This window comes from Aedes aegypti, chromosome 3 (assembly GCF_002204515.2).
Source record: "Aedes aegypti strain LVP_AGWG chromosome 3, AaegL5.0 Primary Assembly, whole genome shotgun sequence".
In the NCBI taxonomy this organism is placed as follows: domain Eukaryota; kingdom Metazoa; phylum Arthropoda; class Insecta; order Diptera; family Culicidae; genus Aedes; species Aedes aegypti.
In genome coordinates this window covers 371100471-371116530 of record NC_035109.1, presented here as the reverse complement: position 1 = coordinate 371116530, position 16060 = coordinate 371100471, and the positions used below count along the sequence as shown (strand labels likewise).

The 16060-nt window shown below is 39.4% G+C and overlaps 1 protein-coding gene across 1 annotated transcript in view; it reads left to right on the top strand.

The window, feature by feature from the left end:
- Positions 1-8435, top strand: part of LOC5577278 (chromodomain-helicase-DNA-binding protein Mi-2 homolog) — a 47469-nt gene extending 39034 nt beyond the window's left edge. Inside the window, exons 4-5 of the mRNA XM_021851078.1 lie at positions 4798-7774; positions 7843-8435. Coding sequence (XP_021706770.1) covers positions 4798-7774; positions 7843-8003 — 3138 coding nt within the window. The 3' untranslated portion in view covers positions 8004-8435. The remainder of the gene's footprint in view (positions 1-4797; positions 7775-7842) is intronic.
- Positions 8436-16060: the final 7625 nt, after the last annotated feature.

Genomic DNA, 16060 nt, shown 5'->3' with positions numbered 1-16060 from the left:
TTAATGTCTCTCTGACATTTGGATAAAAATATATTTTTTTAATATTATCCCTTCAATGTTTTTCTTACAGGAGCTCTTTTTACTCAATATTTCAATCCCAAACCACATAGTAAATGTTCATCCAAACAGCATAAATGTTGATACATATTTTTTAATAGCAGTTTCCTAAGAAAAATCATATTAATTCATTGTGAATTTAAGAGAAAAAAAAAACAAACGAATTTATATGATTTAAAATTGTTTTATTAAAAATTTACACTAAGATATTTTCTTGAGGAATGCGCAGAAAATTACTGACATATTTTTGATTTTCCTCGGTGGATTTTTACTTATTGTACCCAAATTCTTGGCGCAACTCGCATACAGTTAACTGGATTTCTATTTGATTCCTTGTAAGATTTTAACATATTCCTGCAGCAGTACTTCTTGGAAAGATTCTTGAAGGTTATCTGACTAGCTTTTCTGGTAGTTCCAGATGAAATTCATCCCACGGTATACAATGGGCTATGAAACCCATTAGAAAGTGTCTTGAAATATTCACAGAAGCCGCCAAAGTTGATGCTTGCTATATTCCTTACAATATATTCTAAAAATTGCCTTGCAAAAATATCGTCACGGATAGATACATACAGAAGACCATAGAAGATATTATATGGAACGCAGACGTGATCTGTGTGAGACCCTGTCAAGGATATCTATTGACAAATGTAAAAAATTTCGAAGGATTTCCCTAAACCGCTAATTAGGTTCCTTGCCAAGGTGGAAATCACGAAGCATCTTACGCGTGTAAACCAACGCAAAACAAACACGACAGACTCGCGAACAAACTTGATGAGTGAAGGTTTGCACCCGCCTGCACGGGAGAACATACTAGAACAAATCTCGAAAACTTATTCATACAGGCTCAAGTTAAAAAAGTATACAAACTTACTTTATCGATCCTACGTGTTTCGCAGACGTTTCTACACGTTTCGCTCTAAACCATCTCGATTTTTCACTTTTAGAACGTTTAATATCCGGATTTACAAAACGACGAAAGTAATATTTTCAACTTTCGTAACCTAACCATTACTTACGCCGCCCCGCTGTATGGAGAGACAAAGTGACTTAACCACGAATCAAAACAAAACACTACTTGAGCCGATTTTACACTGGTGGAAAAATGTCGCAAGTAACTGAATAAAATGGCTTATCATTTTGTCATAGAATTCTTGTGTGAAATAATAAGAACTTCATAGTTTTTTGACGCGAGCTCATTGTATGCAAAACTTAAGCAATGCACACGTCGAAAAAATGTTAAATAGGTGATTCATTTCAAAACAGTTTAAGAAAACAGGTTGTAATTCTTCTGAATTAATTTTCTCAAAACCGTATGGAAGTTACTTACGTCGATTTGAAAAAGTATTCGAGAAATATTAAAATGTTCGTGAACATTTACTCGCGTGCAACCAAACAAGGTGAGATTTATTATGGTTTTGACAGACAAATCAAGTGTACATTCATCAAATCGACAGTAAACTACAAGTTTGTAAGAAAGGTCCCTTGAAGTCTAGAAAACTCAGGGGCCTTTTCTACCAAAAGCCCAATTGACTTCGAACAGCCCCGAATACGTACACGAAAATATCGACAGATTACAGCACTTTTATACTCGCGAGTATTTTGCTTGTTTTTGTTCTGGTTCAGCAGACATGTTCACCACCTTCATCACTGGTTCATTGACAGTTTTTTTTTTCAATGTCATTGATCATAGACAAATCCTTTGTGAGATCTATTGAGATATGCTGGGAAAAACGAAAAAGAATATGTTTTTGTAATTGTAGTTAATTGAATCTGATCCTTTTTCTGATCTGCATTTAAGTCACCTTATACCAAAAACCAATCTTTTTATTTATTTAACAAAAAAAGATGTCTACAATTTTTGTTTGCAGGGGTTCGCGGGATATTTGTAGAACTTGAAAGGGGCCACAGCTCCAAAAAGGTGGGGAACCACTTGCCTAGACGGTTCGTATAAAGCCTCTGACGAGATTTTGTATAGATTTCTGCAGATTGACAGCGAGTTCTTTCAATAATCCAAAACAAATGTCATGGCTAGTTCTTTGATGAATAAATAAATAAAGAGGTCCTTTAGGTATTCTTGGTAAGATTTTTGTAAAGCATTTGACTAGATTATTAATATGTTCATTAATTCTTTTGAAGATTACTTGGAAGATGCAATCTTGGATTTATGTGATAAGTTTTAGTCAGCTTCATAGGAGAACAATAACATGTATTTGGAAATAATGTTTCTGTTAAAAGATCTTTTCTTGGATCCAACATAAGATTCATCACAGATCAATCATTTCTCCATAAATCAGGCATAAGCCATGTCTAACGCATAATTCTTAAGGCATTCTTAGAAGGTAATAGGTTGGCTATGGAACTTTGCCCTTTTGAGGAAGTTTAGATGCACAAAGCAGACATTTATATTATTCCATAATTTCTCTGAACTTCTCAAGAATTCCAGGGGGTAACGGTGTTTTAGATATTTCAGCAAATCAGCATTATTTTTTCCTTTGCGTTATTGCAGAAAACGGATTCTGGTGCGTAGGATGAAGAATCACTATATCTTCTTTATTAATAAGAAATATTGCAGATTTATTTTAGCAAAGTTATTAGCGGAAGAGAGGATCGATGAAGATGTGCAGAATTATTTTAAATCTTTTTGTACATAACCCTTCTAAAATGTAAACCGTTTTTTTTTTGAATTGTACTAAAATCAATTCATAAATAAATTAGATCATGTCCTCCAAATTTGTCCACATCGTATAAAAAAAAAAGAAAAACAAAAATATCAAAACGCAGGATTTTTTTGCTATCTGTTTTTTAACACCCGGGAAAAATCCGGGAATTGGAAAACTGATTTTGAATGGATACCCTAACTACTGCATTGCCCATATTCGCATGGTATTTTATGCGATCGAACAGTAAGTTTCAATCATGATCATAGCAGACTGGTTTATACGCTGAACTACACTCAAAATAATCCAAACGTCATTGTTACGTGAAAACATACGTGGTTTTTTTCCATCGCACTTTTCACGTAGCTCTTACGTTAATCATAGGTAGCCCAGAATGAACGCATGAACTTTTGAACTTCGTCCATTCCACCGGCGCTACATGTAAGAGCTACGTGGATTTTCCGGTAGCCTTTACGAAGCGTTTCAATAGGACCTAGATGGTTTTGCATTAAATTAACTAGAATAAAGACCAATCTTATCTCTAATAGGCTTTGGAAGAAAACTAATTCCCAATTGAAAAATGTAAACAAAACTAAAATATTGTGATATTTTTATATTCAATCTGAGCATTGTGAATCTTGTTTCCCAAATGTAGTGAATTTGTTCTGTTTTGTTGCAGCCTTCGCATGCTATAATTGATAGAGGTTATAAATCAGGTGTAAAATATGAAGTAATGCAGGGGTTCTTCGGTATTCAAAGCATATTTACCTTAAAATCAATCTAACACAGGATTTAAAGTTCAGCAGCTTCTGAAGTTCTACAAAAATCGAGCGGGCGCCATCTTAGGATTTGCGCTCAACACCGAATGTACGTACAATATGCAGATGTCAAAATGAACCTAGGCACCTACGTGAATTTCACGTAAGTGCGATAGGTAACCTCAGTAACAATTACCGATTCACTATTTGATGGTTATGAATGGCTTAGTGATCTTTATGTTAGTCAAGTGAAGTGGAGGCAAAATGAATTTGGAATGATCTACGTGATTTTTCACGTAGCAATAACGTTTGGATTTTTTTGAGTGTATCCGAACAAACACTAGACAAACCGTATGTGCTAACAAGTAAGTGCTGTTCGCATGTCCAACGAGTGTGTTACTAGGCAAAGAATGCATAGCAAGGAAAATATGAATTTTGATTATATTGGCGCTTACGTCGACTATGCGAACATGGGCAGTGCAGTTCTCTACAATCTAAATTCACCCAAAATATAGATTGGTTAAGGTGAAGATGAATCGAAGCCAAACCTAAAATTTTCAAGAGCACAAATCTGGAGAACCGAACACTCGTTTGAGCTGAAAACTTATTCAATTGGTCACCACTAGGTAGTGACCAATCGATCAAGTTTTCAACTTAAAAGGATGTCTGGTTCTCCAGATTTTTGCTCTTGAAAATTTTAGGTTTGGCTTCGATTCATCTTCACCTTAATATCCACATAGAACGTATTTTTATTTATAGTCAGTTTCATGACTATAACATGTAGTTTTGAAATCACTTTGAGGTCACTTTTTGGTCACTATTTTTTTCATTTTGGTCACTAAAGTCACTATTATTTTACTGTCTGACTGCTACCAGCCCTGCTAATCACTTAGGATCACTGAATAAATTTCTAGATGAATCTTTATACTAACCTCTGGAGTTATTTTAAGAGGTATCCTTGTAAATATCCTGCACCAAAATCTTGAAATCTTCCTCAATAAGTCCATCAGTGTAAATTGAATGACTTCCTTAATTAGAACAACGATGTTGAAAAGTTTCAAATTTTCAGAAAAAAATCAGGCCGATAAACCCATTTATGGTTTTCCTAACACTTTAGTCGTCGCGTTGTTGCATTTTGTACAACACTGTTGAAAAAACCTCGCTTTTTGTTCACAACAGCAGTGTGGTGGTCCTAACGGTGGCAAACTGCGCGACGACTGGATGGTTAAATTCAATTCCTAGTTCGAACCGAAATAGCACCCAATCTCAGTGGGAATCTATCGGAAAAGGGGAGTACTAATTGTTCAATCTGCTTCCCGTAGGTCAAAAAACTGCACGAGATGTTGGGACCGCACATGCTGCGTCGTCTCAAGGCCGATGTGCTGAAAAACATGCCCACCAAGTCCGAATTCATTGTCCGTGTCGAGCTGTCTCAAATGCAAAAGAAGTACTACAAGTACATCCTGACCCGTAACTTCGAGGCTCTGAATCCGAGGGGAGGTGGTGGCGCCTGTTCCCTAATCAACATCATGATGGACCTGAAGAAGTGCTGTAACCATCCGTATCTGTTCCAAGCGGCTGTCGAGGAGGCACCGTTGGGTCCCGGCGGAAGCTACGAAATCCAATCGCTGACCAAAGCGGCCGGTAAGCTGGTCTTGCTGGAAAAGATGCTCAAGCAATTGAAGGAGCAAGGACATCGTGTGTTGATCTTCTCGCAGATGACAAAGATGTTGGACATTTTGGAGGACTTCCTGGAAGGTTTCGGCTACAAGTACGAGCGTATCGATGGTGGTATCACCGGAACGCTTAGGCAGGAAGCCATCGATAGATTCAATGCTCCTGGAGCGCAACAGTTCTGTTTCCTTCTCTCTACCAAGGCCGGAGGTTTGGGTATTAATTTGGCTACCGCTGATACCGTCATCATCTACGATTCGGATTGGAATCCTCACAACGATATCCAGGCCTTCTCTCGTGCCCATCGTATCGGTCAGGCCAATAAGGTCATGATCTATCGGTTCGTAACGAGGAATTCCGTGGAAGAGCGAGTCACACAGGTGGCTAAGCGAAAAATGATGTTGACCCATTTGGTGGTGCGACCTGGAATGGGAGGTAAGGGAGCCAATTTCACCAAACAGGAATTGGACGACATTCTGCGATTCGGTACGGAAGAGCTGTTCAAAGAGGACGGAAAAGACGAAGAAGCTATCCATTACGATGACAAAGCCGTTGCCGAGTTGCTGGATCGTTCCAACAAGGGTGTGGAAGAAAAGGAAAACTGGGCCAACGAGTATCTGTCATCGTTCAAGGTGGCCTCCTATTCGACAAAGGAAGACGTCGAAGAGGAAGTCGACACCGAAATCATCAAGCAAGATGCGGAAAATTCGGATCCTGCTTATTGGGTGAAACTGTTGCGACACCATTACGAACAACATCAAGAAGATCTATCGCGAACCCTTGGCAAGGGAAAACGTGTTCGCAAGCAGGTCAACTACACGGATGGTGGAGTGGTCCAAGCCGATCCGGTCAAGGAGGATTCCACTTGGCAAGAAAATGTCTCCGACTACAACTCGGATTACTCTGGCAACTCAGATGATCAGGGCGATGAGGATGACGAGGATGGAGATCTGAATCGTCGCAGCAAGAGGAGAATTGAGAGAAATCAATCCGAAAGGGATAATCGTCCGCTTCCGCCGCTGCTGGCTCGAGTTGGTGGTAACATTGAAGTCCTCGGCTTCAACGCTCGCCAGAGAAAGAGTTTCTTGAATGCGATTATGCGTTACGGAATGCCTCCTCAGGACGCCTTCAACTCTCAGTGGTTGGTCCGTGATTTGCGTGGCAAATCAGAACGTAATTTCAAAGCATACGTATCACTGTTCATGCGGCATCTCTGCGAACCGGGAGCAGACAATGCGGAAACCTTTGCTGACGGCGTACCCCGGGAAGGTTTAAGCCGACAGCATGTTCTAACCCGAATCGGCGTCATGTCTTTGATCCGCAAGAAGGTTCAAGAGTTTGAACACATCAATGGATACTACAGCATGCCAGAGTTGATCAAGAGGCCGTGCGAACCAATTAAGTCCTCGCCAGGAGATGCTAGCGAAACCCCGAAATCAGCTACGACCAGTACGAGTGCCACTCCGGCGACCAGCGCGGCTCCCAGTCCTGCTCCGACCGCTGTAGATAAGGAGGATGATACCAGCACTTCCGCCGAAGATAAGATCAAAAAGGACACGCCCGAAGAAAAGAAGGAGGACGAAAAGAAAGAAGGATCGGAAGAGAAACCAGAAGAGGACAAAAAAGAAGAGAAGACTGAAGAAAAGTCCGAATCTGGAGAGGCAAAACCTGAGGAGGAGGTGAAAAAGGACGGCGAAGCTTCGGAGGAAAAGAAAACCGAAGATGCCGAAGTGAAATCGGAAGATTCGAAAGAGTCAGTCAAGACCGAAAAACCGAAGGAAGAAGATAGTAAGAGCTCAACTCCCGCCCCGACGGAGGCCAAGAAGGAAGAAGATGACGACGATGACGTGAAGATAACGTCGGACAAGAAGGAAGAGGACAAACCGATTCCAATTGATGACGATGACGACGATGTGGTCATTGTTAAGGACGACGATGAAGACGTCAAGAAGCCTGCCGCCAAGCCAGAACCAATTGAAGTCCATAAACGACAGTTTATGTTCAACATCGCCGATGGAGGATTTACGGAACTGCACACTCTTTGGATCAACGAAGAGAAAGCGGCAGTTCCCGGACGGGAATATGAAATCTGGCATCGTCGTCACGATTACTGGCTGCTGGCCGGTATCGTCACCCATGGTTACGGTCGCTGGCAAGACATCCAGAACGATATCCGGTTCGCGATCATCAACGAACCTTTCAAAATGGACGTTGGTAAGGGTAACTTCCTGGAAATCAAGAACAAATTCTTGGCCCGACGCTTTAAGCTGCTGGAGCAGTCCCTCGTCATCGAGGAACAGCTTCGACGGGCCGCGGTGCTGAATCTGTCCCAGGATGCCAGCCACCCGGCTATGGCCCTGAACGCACGCTTCGCCGAAGTCGAATGCCTTGCTGAGTCGCATCAGCATTTGAGCAAGGAATCTCTGGCCGGCAACAAACCGGCCAATGCCGTCCTGCACAAGGTTCTGAACCAACTGGAGGAACTCCTGTCCGACATGAAGAGCGATGTTTCGCGCCTACCGGCCACTCTGGCCCGCATTCCACCCGTTGCTCAACGGCTACAGATGTCCGAACGGTCGATTCTGTCCCGCCTGGCGGCCACCGGAAACACCGTACAGCCAAATCGTAAGTTCTGCTCAATCAATTAATTATGACGAATTTGTGATTGATTATTTTCTATATTTCCCAAACAGCACCTCTGGCACAGTTCCCAGCCGGTTTCCAAGGAACCACTTTGCCGGGCTTTGCGGCGGCAGCCGCTGCCGCGGCGAACTTTGCCAACTTCCGGCCGACGTTCTCGGTGCCGGGACAACCAACGCCGAGCTACCCCAGCGGTTCCGGATCGTCCAAGTAATTGGATAAAAACACGTCTATTCTTGACTTACGATTTTAGTTGTATAATTACTATGATTATGTATGTGTATTACGCTATTGTAGGTTTAAATTTTCCTTCGTCTCCCTTCTCCTATTTTCCTAATTCGTGTTCCTCTTTCGTGCTCTATCCGTAAACATTAGAATCAAAAAGTGAAATTTTTCTGTAAAGGATTTTATTTATACCTGAACAAACACAAACAGCAGAAAGCCTACTCAAAGCTGAAGAAAAGAGCAAAAAGTAATAAACAATTATGGAAGCAAACCATGTTTCGCCGTAAGATACCTAATTTTGAGTGATAGCACTTTTAGAATTATCGGATAAAACGTACATTTGAAAAATTGAACGGTTCCAATTTGAAACTCATTTGAAGAGCAAATGAATAAACACATCTCTAGATGGTATGATGTAATATGGATCGGTTCGAATCAATCGATTTAGAACGAAAGAAATTCTTATGCAACGAGTTGAATCGTCGAGTCTGCATTCATTAAGCTTTATAGTTTTTTGTCGAAATCCGTTCGTATTGCCAATGAACATTGTTATTGAATTGGTGTCACTGTCATAAAACACTTATGGATTTATTCTACGAGTGGTGTGAGGTGAGAATTTTCGGTCTCGTATAGCGAGGTGACAATTCTCGACTCGAGTGAAGTGACTCCATTTGATTTACACGACGAGTCACTTCATACGAGACCGAAAATTCTCACCTCACGCCACTCGTAGAATTAGCCCATTAGCTTCTATCAAAAACTTATTGCATTCCGCACAGGCTTTGCAGCGTGAACCGAGATGTACTGGGATAATGATGAGAACATTTTGACGAACGCACATAAGGTGATCGAAAGGTGGAAGTAGCACTTCGGATGAACACTTGAATGGTGCTGAGAACACAGATAATGAGGGGTACGACCACATCGATAATAATAGAATTTCTAGACTTTTCGCCACATCCAATTTCCAAGGTAAAGAAACATTTCGTACAACATTTTGATATCCACCGTCGTAATTGTATGACCCTCTGTTAAGGCGTGTTCGTACAGACAAAACTCCGAAGGACTGCAAGGCGATCATTGACGAGGTTCGTTTGAAAGAGGCAAACCCCCATTTTTCCACGAATCAAAGGACATCATTTTGACATGAGTGGGGGGATCCCTACTAGGCTAGTCAAGGAATTCCTGAGTATGCCGAATTCCTTCCACAAAAGGTCAGTTAAAATACCTAGGACACAGGAGAAACTATTAGAGTCAGGAAATATCGAGGATGACGAGATGATGGTGTAGTTCGACGTAGGTGCTCTTTTCTCCAGCGTTCCGGTAAAGGATTCTCTAAATTCGCTCGAGGACTGGTCGTTACCTCATAGGACGGATGCATCATGAAGGATAAAGGTTAGGAGGTTGGCAAGATTGTGCATAAACGATAACTACTTTTAATTTCGAGGAAACTTCTACAAGCATACGAAAGAAGCTCCTATTGCAAACCCTCTCTCCCCGTTTTTGTGCAAGCTATTCATGGCGAGTCTTGACGAACATTTAAAGAAACACTTCCTTAAGGAGTAATGCCGGATAAATGGTGGACATACTTTGACGACGTTTTCAATGTCCACAAGCGGAAGCATCTACCTAGGATTTTGGATACAATCAACAGCGTACACAAGGATATTAAAATTATCCACGAGGGTAAGTGGGGAAAACTAGAGTTTTTGAATCTACTTGTCTCAGGGAATAAAGTTCATTGTTCAACTTCAAAACCTATAGGAAGCCTACAAACACCCAGCGAGTCATCGAATCAATCGTTCCATCATAAGATGGCAGCGTTTCACCTCATGGTACACAGGATGCAGACTCTACCCCTCAGCGAAGACGGAAAAAACTAAGGAATCCGGATATATTTTCGAGACGAACATGTTCAACGCCATCCACGACAAAAAGAAAAGACAGCATATTCGGAGTGCCTTGACAACACTTACCCCTATCACCGATTCCAGAAGAGATTCTCCATCCCATACGACAGACACATCTCTAATCAGTTCCGCCCAAAGCTAAGGAATTTCGGAATCGATTTGGTGTTATCCAAAAGAGACAACCAACTTAAGACTACGTTAAGCTCTACCAAAGACCCGGTCAACTCACTGGCTGACGTTTACAAAATCAGCTCTACACTGTTACTTCAATAGATCCTATCTGACATGAGTGATTTCTCTTCATTGATAATCTCTTCCGCTAATAATTTCGCTAAATTAGATCAATCTTTAATATTTTTTGTTTATGAAGCAAGATATCTCGATTACTTTTTCAAATCGACGTAAGTAACTTTTATACGGTTTTGAGAAAATTAATTAGGAAAAATCACAATCTATCTTCTAAAACTGTTTTAAAATGAATCACTTTTTTAACATTTTTTTGCCGTGTACTTCGCTCAAATTTTGCATTCACTCAGCTCACGTTCAAAAACTAGGTAGTTTATATTATTTCCCACAAAAATAATTATAAGAAAATGATAAGCCGTTTCATTCAGTTACTTTCGACGTTTTTCTACCAGTGTAAAATCGGCTCAAGTAGTGTTTTGTTTTGATTCGTGGTTAAGTCACTTTGTCTCTCCATACAGCGGGGCGGCGAAAGTAGTGGTTAGGTTGTGAAAGTTGAAAATGTTACTTTCGTCGTTTTGTAAATCCGGAAATTAAACGTTCTAAAAGTGAAAAGTTGAGTTGGTACAGAGCGGTACGTGTAGAATTCCGCCTGCTTAACACGTAGGATCGATAAAGTAAGTTTGTATACTTTTTTGACTTGAGTCTGTATGAATAAGTTTTCTAGATATAGCGATTCTTCATCCTACAGTATGAAATTATGTCATGAAAAAAAAATCAGTTTTCTGCAAAAAAACGCAAAGAGAGTAACGATGAAGGGAAATCAATGAATGCAGATAAGCTCTTCTGAAAAAAAAATCCTGAGTTGTCCTCACTGCAGCAAGGTCTACGTTGGTCAAACACAGAGGCCTCTCGATGATAGAACGCGATAAACAAGAGGTTGATTCACGATTTCATATCTAAGGTAGCAGAACATGTCTTTACAGAGAGTCATACAATTACGACGACGGATATCAAAATTTTGCGAAATGTTTGGATGTGGCTGAAAGTCTGGAAATTTGCAAATCGTCTCCATGATGTAACTAACAGCTCTTGAATTTTTAGTTCCTACAAACTAGTTTAAATAAATAATGTGTGAATACGATGTATTGCTTCAAATCGTGCCTAGAACACTGAAGACTGCCTTAAAGTTGAGGTCGAAATACGTATATCTGTCAGAGGATATAAACTGTAGTGGAGTTAAATATTATAGTACTGCCATGAATCGCAAGTCAGTCCCATCCGCACTTTCATAAAAATTGAGTTGATATCCAGGGCTGTTACAACAGTCGCGAATTTCGCGGATTTCGCGAATTTGTAGCGGATTTGTTCCGCCAGTCGCGAAAATCGCGAGTGCATGAAATACTGTCGCGAAAATTGCGGATTTATCAAATCATGACGCGAAAGTCGCGAATTTCTGTTTCACAAAAAGAGCCACTCTTTGTTTATATTGGAGGTGCAGAAAATTTTGAACATCTCCCTTCAAGTATAGTTATAATATTCTTTAGAATTTTCGTTCTGTATAAATAGGCACATCTTTAGATTTTAAAAACATAAACTTTGGAGTTCTAGTCCGTTTGGCTTCCTAAAAATATTTAAAAAATCGTTGATGTTGTGGCAAGACCTTCCGGTAGTTGCGGTTGGCTACCGTCAGAAGCGCCTAGCTAATGCTGGGTACCACTAGCGAGTTTTCCCCTATTTTGTTAACCTTCCAGTCGTCGCGTGTTGTGAACGAAAAGCGAGGTTTTTCCAGCAGTGTTGTTCAAAATACAACAGCGCGACGACTGAAGTGTTACAAATACTTCAGCACGACTTTTGAAGTGTTGAAGCAAGAAGACATTCTGATCGATTATCTATATTATTTTACGATTTTTTATAATGCTTTCATACTATGCTTGGTTTGACAAAATTTATGGATTTATTACATTTCCAAGCCAAGATTACCGTATGATAAACCTAATTTCAAATTTGATTTCAGTCAATTGAAGTTTTCTCGGACCATTCAATAAGATTTTTTGCTAATAACTATGAATGTCTCGCATGACTTTGTTAAGAGTGTCAATCCATCCGGGAAACGCGAAAAACCGCGGGAAATACAAAAGGCTGCAAAAGTTCGGGAAATACCCGGGAATTTAAACAACAATTTCAAGCTTATGGACGAAACTTGAAAACTGCCTGTCAGCTCGAAACTAGCTATTTGTTTTAACAAAATCCTGATAAAAACGATGGTTTCCTAGGGAATTTTTCGGTAGATTATTCTAACAATTTTTACCAATTTCTCATGAAATGCTTTGTAGATTTATTGCGGAAAGATATTGAACAAATTCAAAGGAGATTTTATAGAACATCAACATTCTTAAAAGGGTACCTAAGGAATTCTAGCAATGTTCTTGATGAGATGCTTGATAGATTTCCATTTGGATTCATGGCAATCTCCACAGGAATCGAGGCAGTAATTGGCCAGTTTCTCAAAAGTTCTTTGATATAATTAAAAAGGAAATTGGTAGAGCTTATAAGGTTTTTAGTGGATTTTTTAAACTATTGGTAGATTTGTAGCGATTGGCGAAAAGCTGAGCTAAAAACAATGTCAACATTCTTGGGAGATCTATTGAAATTTCGAACAAATTTTTCAAGAATTCCAATTGATGGTTTCTGGAGTTACCGATGATACTGATTCAGGATGTAGCCTTGTCTGTATTACTAGTTTGAATAATCCTTACTCAATGACAGAGTTTCTGCAGATTTACAGTGAATTCCTTCAATCATTCTCGACAAATTAGGAAAATCTTTAATGGATAAACAAATAGTGCGGCCCTTTAGGTATTCTCGGGCAGGTTGTTGAGCTCTTGACGCGATTCTTGGCCAAATAGCTCCTTTGAGAAACAGTAAAATGCTTTTTGGCGAGTTGGGTATTCAACTTTACCGGTTTGTAAGAATATATTGAAAATTGGAAACACAGAGCAACATGTTGTTCTGCTAATCTGCTAATATCAACGCACCCCCTAGCCATGGCCAATCTGCGTTGTTTACACAAACATCCCTATAAACCCCACGCTGGGAAATACGTTTACCGAAAAAGGCGTTATGAGGTTCTGCACTGCATTCTTGTATTGGATTTACTTTAATGGCATTGTTGTTAGCAATTCACAAAAAAGTGAAAGAGAAAGAAAACATAATTTGTGCAGGCAGAGTCCCATAGGCCATGCTATACCAGTTAGCACGCCCGACGCCCACCGATGACAGAGTGGGTAGGCTCGCACCATCGTCCCGCCCTTCTACCTATTTTTGAGATAGGCAGTTCTGTCAGGGTGTAAATAGTTTTTAAGTCTGAACCAAATTAGACTGTTATATTGGATACTTCTCTCATTTAGCTGGAGGTTGCTGCAATCCTTCGTTGGTCCGTTGGTTCCGACGATCGTTCCCGTATCCGCGTTTCCTCGGCCATTACGCTGTTTACATTGCATTGTTGCTCGTGGTAGTGGCGGGTTAAATATGAAAACAAGGATAGGGAGAGAAGAAATGTTAGTGATGGTAACATGCTTTATTGCAGTATTGGCCTACACTGAAATCATACAAAATTCGCTCTTTGGATTCCCACGATAACAATCCCTGAAATTGATTATGAACCACATAAAATTTATCCGATAGAGCAAAAATCTTAATGTTTCAATGTAGGACAATCCAGCTTTATTGCATGTGAGAAGTTCTTGATGATATTCTCACAACGGCCATTCAGAATGGTTCGACGAATGTAGATAAAAGATCATTATGATAAAATTAACGCGACGACATGTTAGTTAGCTCAAAAAGATTATTGTATTTGCAACTGATAATTTAAATAGTTAAGCTAAGGGTCGGTTATTGTATATAATTTTATAGATATGGAGAAGTATAGCACGAACGCGAAGTAATGACCTTCCACTCCATCTTCAAGTGCTCCCCACAAGCCCAACACTTCATTCTGGCAGTTTAGAACGTCCATGTTGTAACTTGTTCACACAAGAAATCTGCCTCTGTTCTGCCGAGTTGGCAGAACGCGCCCGTACCCCATTCTGAACCAAAGGACAGGATTCAACTAATATCATGGTACCTTAACTACAAATACAAAAGCTACTTCTATGTTATTTCCACTACTACGGTCACGATAATTATGTTATGATCGTTAGAATAAAAACGGTAGAGGTTACTACTACTAGAGTGCCTGTAAACAAGAGTGACGTCATGTTCCAGTTTTGACAGGTCTCCTGCTCGATTGGAACGCGGATTTATATGGAAATGACAGTTCGCCGCTGTTCCAGTTTTGACATTGACGCCACTCTTATATAGATCGACTCTGACTACTACATAACAGAAATACTACCCAAAGAACGCTAATGTCGCCACACGGTGTGCTGAAACACACATATTATCGAACTTGCATGAACCTCCGATCTTTTTTCACTAAAAGTTAGCCTTGGTAGTCAAAATAAGCTTGCGGCATATTAAAAAATCTTTCATCGGCAAAAATTTGAATAAAGTCGATTTTTGTATTTTTGGCCCTTGGCCATACATGGGTTCATAGGAGAATATTAGATTTACACTAATATGATGACTTTTAACGGCCTAAAGTCCAATTTGACATATCTTTAACATGAATGAATTCTTAGATGTTTTAAATTAAGCATCATTTTCTACATACACTCACATAATATGACCAGCCCATGGTAGTATGCCGTATTTTATATAATGGAAAATTCAATTTTTACTATAAAATTCTTCACTCACGGGTAATTCTGGCCTTGGTAATATCAATAGTGTTAAAAACATAAAATAACACCTATTACTTAATAAGTACAATGTAGCTTCAATGTAGTAATAAATGAAATAAAATCAATTTTCTATACTTGACAAAGTTTTGAAGACAATTAATGAGTGAAAGAACTACCTATTAGAAAAGCCACAACAGCTAAGGCTATACATATACAAATGTTGATCATAGGGTCATGGCGAGCATTCGGTATGTATGTCTATGACTGATTCTTATCTAATAGGGGCACTAGAAGACCACGCGGACCATTTCGAAACAAATTATTTTTATACATCGGTCTTACGATCCGAAAGTCTCAGCTATGCTACAAAGTCATTTTATAAGCTATTCATTACTACTGTTTAATTGTTTAGAATTCTAACAAAACTACATAATTAACTCATTACTAATCACTGTTCATATATTCTCTTTTTCTCTCCTTCTTATCTGTTGCATGATTATGAGCATCACTAATATAATACATGAGCATGCACAATAAGAATAATTTCAGGATTGAAAGCAGTACATGGATACCTGGATAGAATAGCTTCGAAAAGGGTGCTCAAAATATAATATTTCTGGTCAGGGAAGTATTATAATCAAGGGTATGTAAATTTTTTCCATTTAACACCTAGATTACACAAATGAACTAATAATATCAAATATTTTTAAAATATTTTTATATAAATCAGCTTCGTCAATCAGTACAAAAACAGATAAAGTTTGTAAAGTTATCACCATCGATTGAATTGCGCTCTGTATAGTAATGTTTAATAAGTATCAAAATCTCCTAAAGCGTCGCATTGTGCCATCAGCAGCCCTTAGCATCACTCTCATATTGTTATTATTTTGTTGTTTATAAAATTTCTAGAAAGCGATCAGCATATTCTTTCTTACTTGTACAATGGCCGATCTATTTGGAATTTTAATAAGTCAAATCAAACTTTAAAACTCCAATTAAATTGCTTTCAGCATATTTACATTTTGCAGCATTAATCGCATTACTGTGTCAAGTCTTCTCCATTCCCTATACCCTACCCCAACCCTTCTTATCCTTTCCGATGGTGTTCAAGTGGTCCGCATAGACCATTACGGCCATTACCTATCCCTTCCCCCGGCTTTGGACTG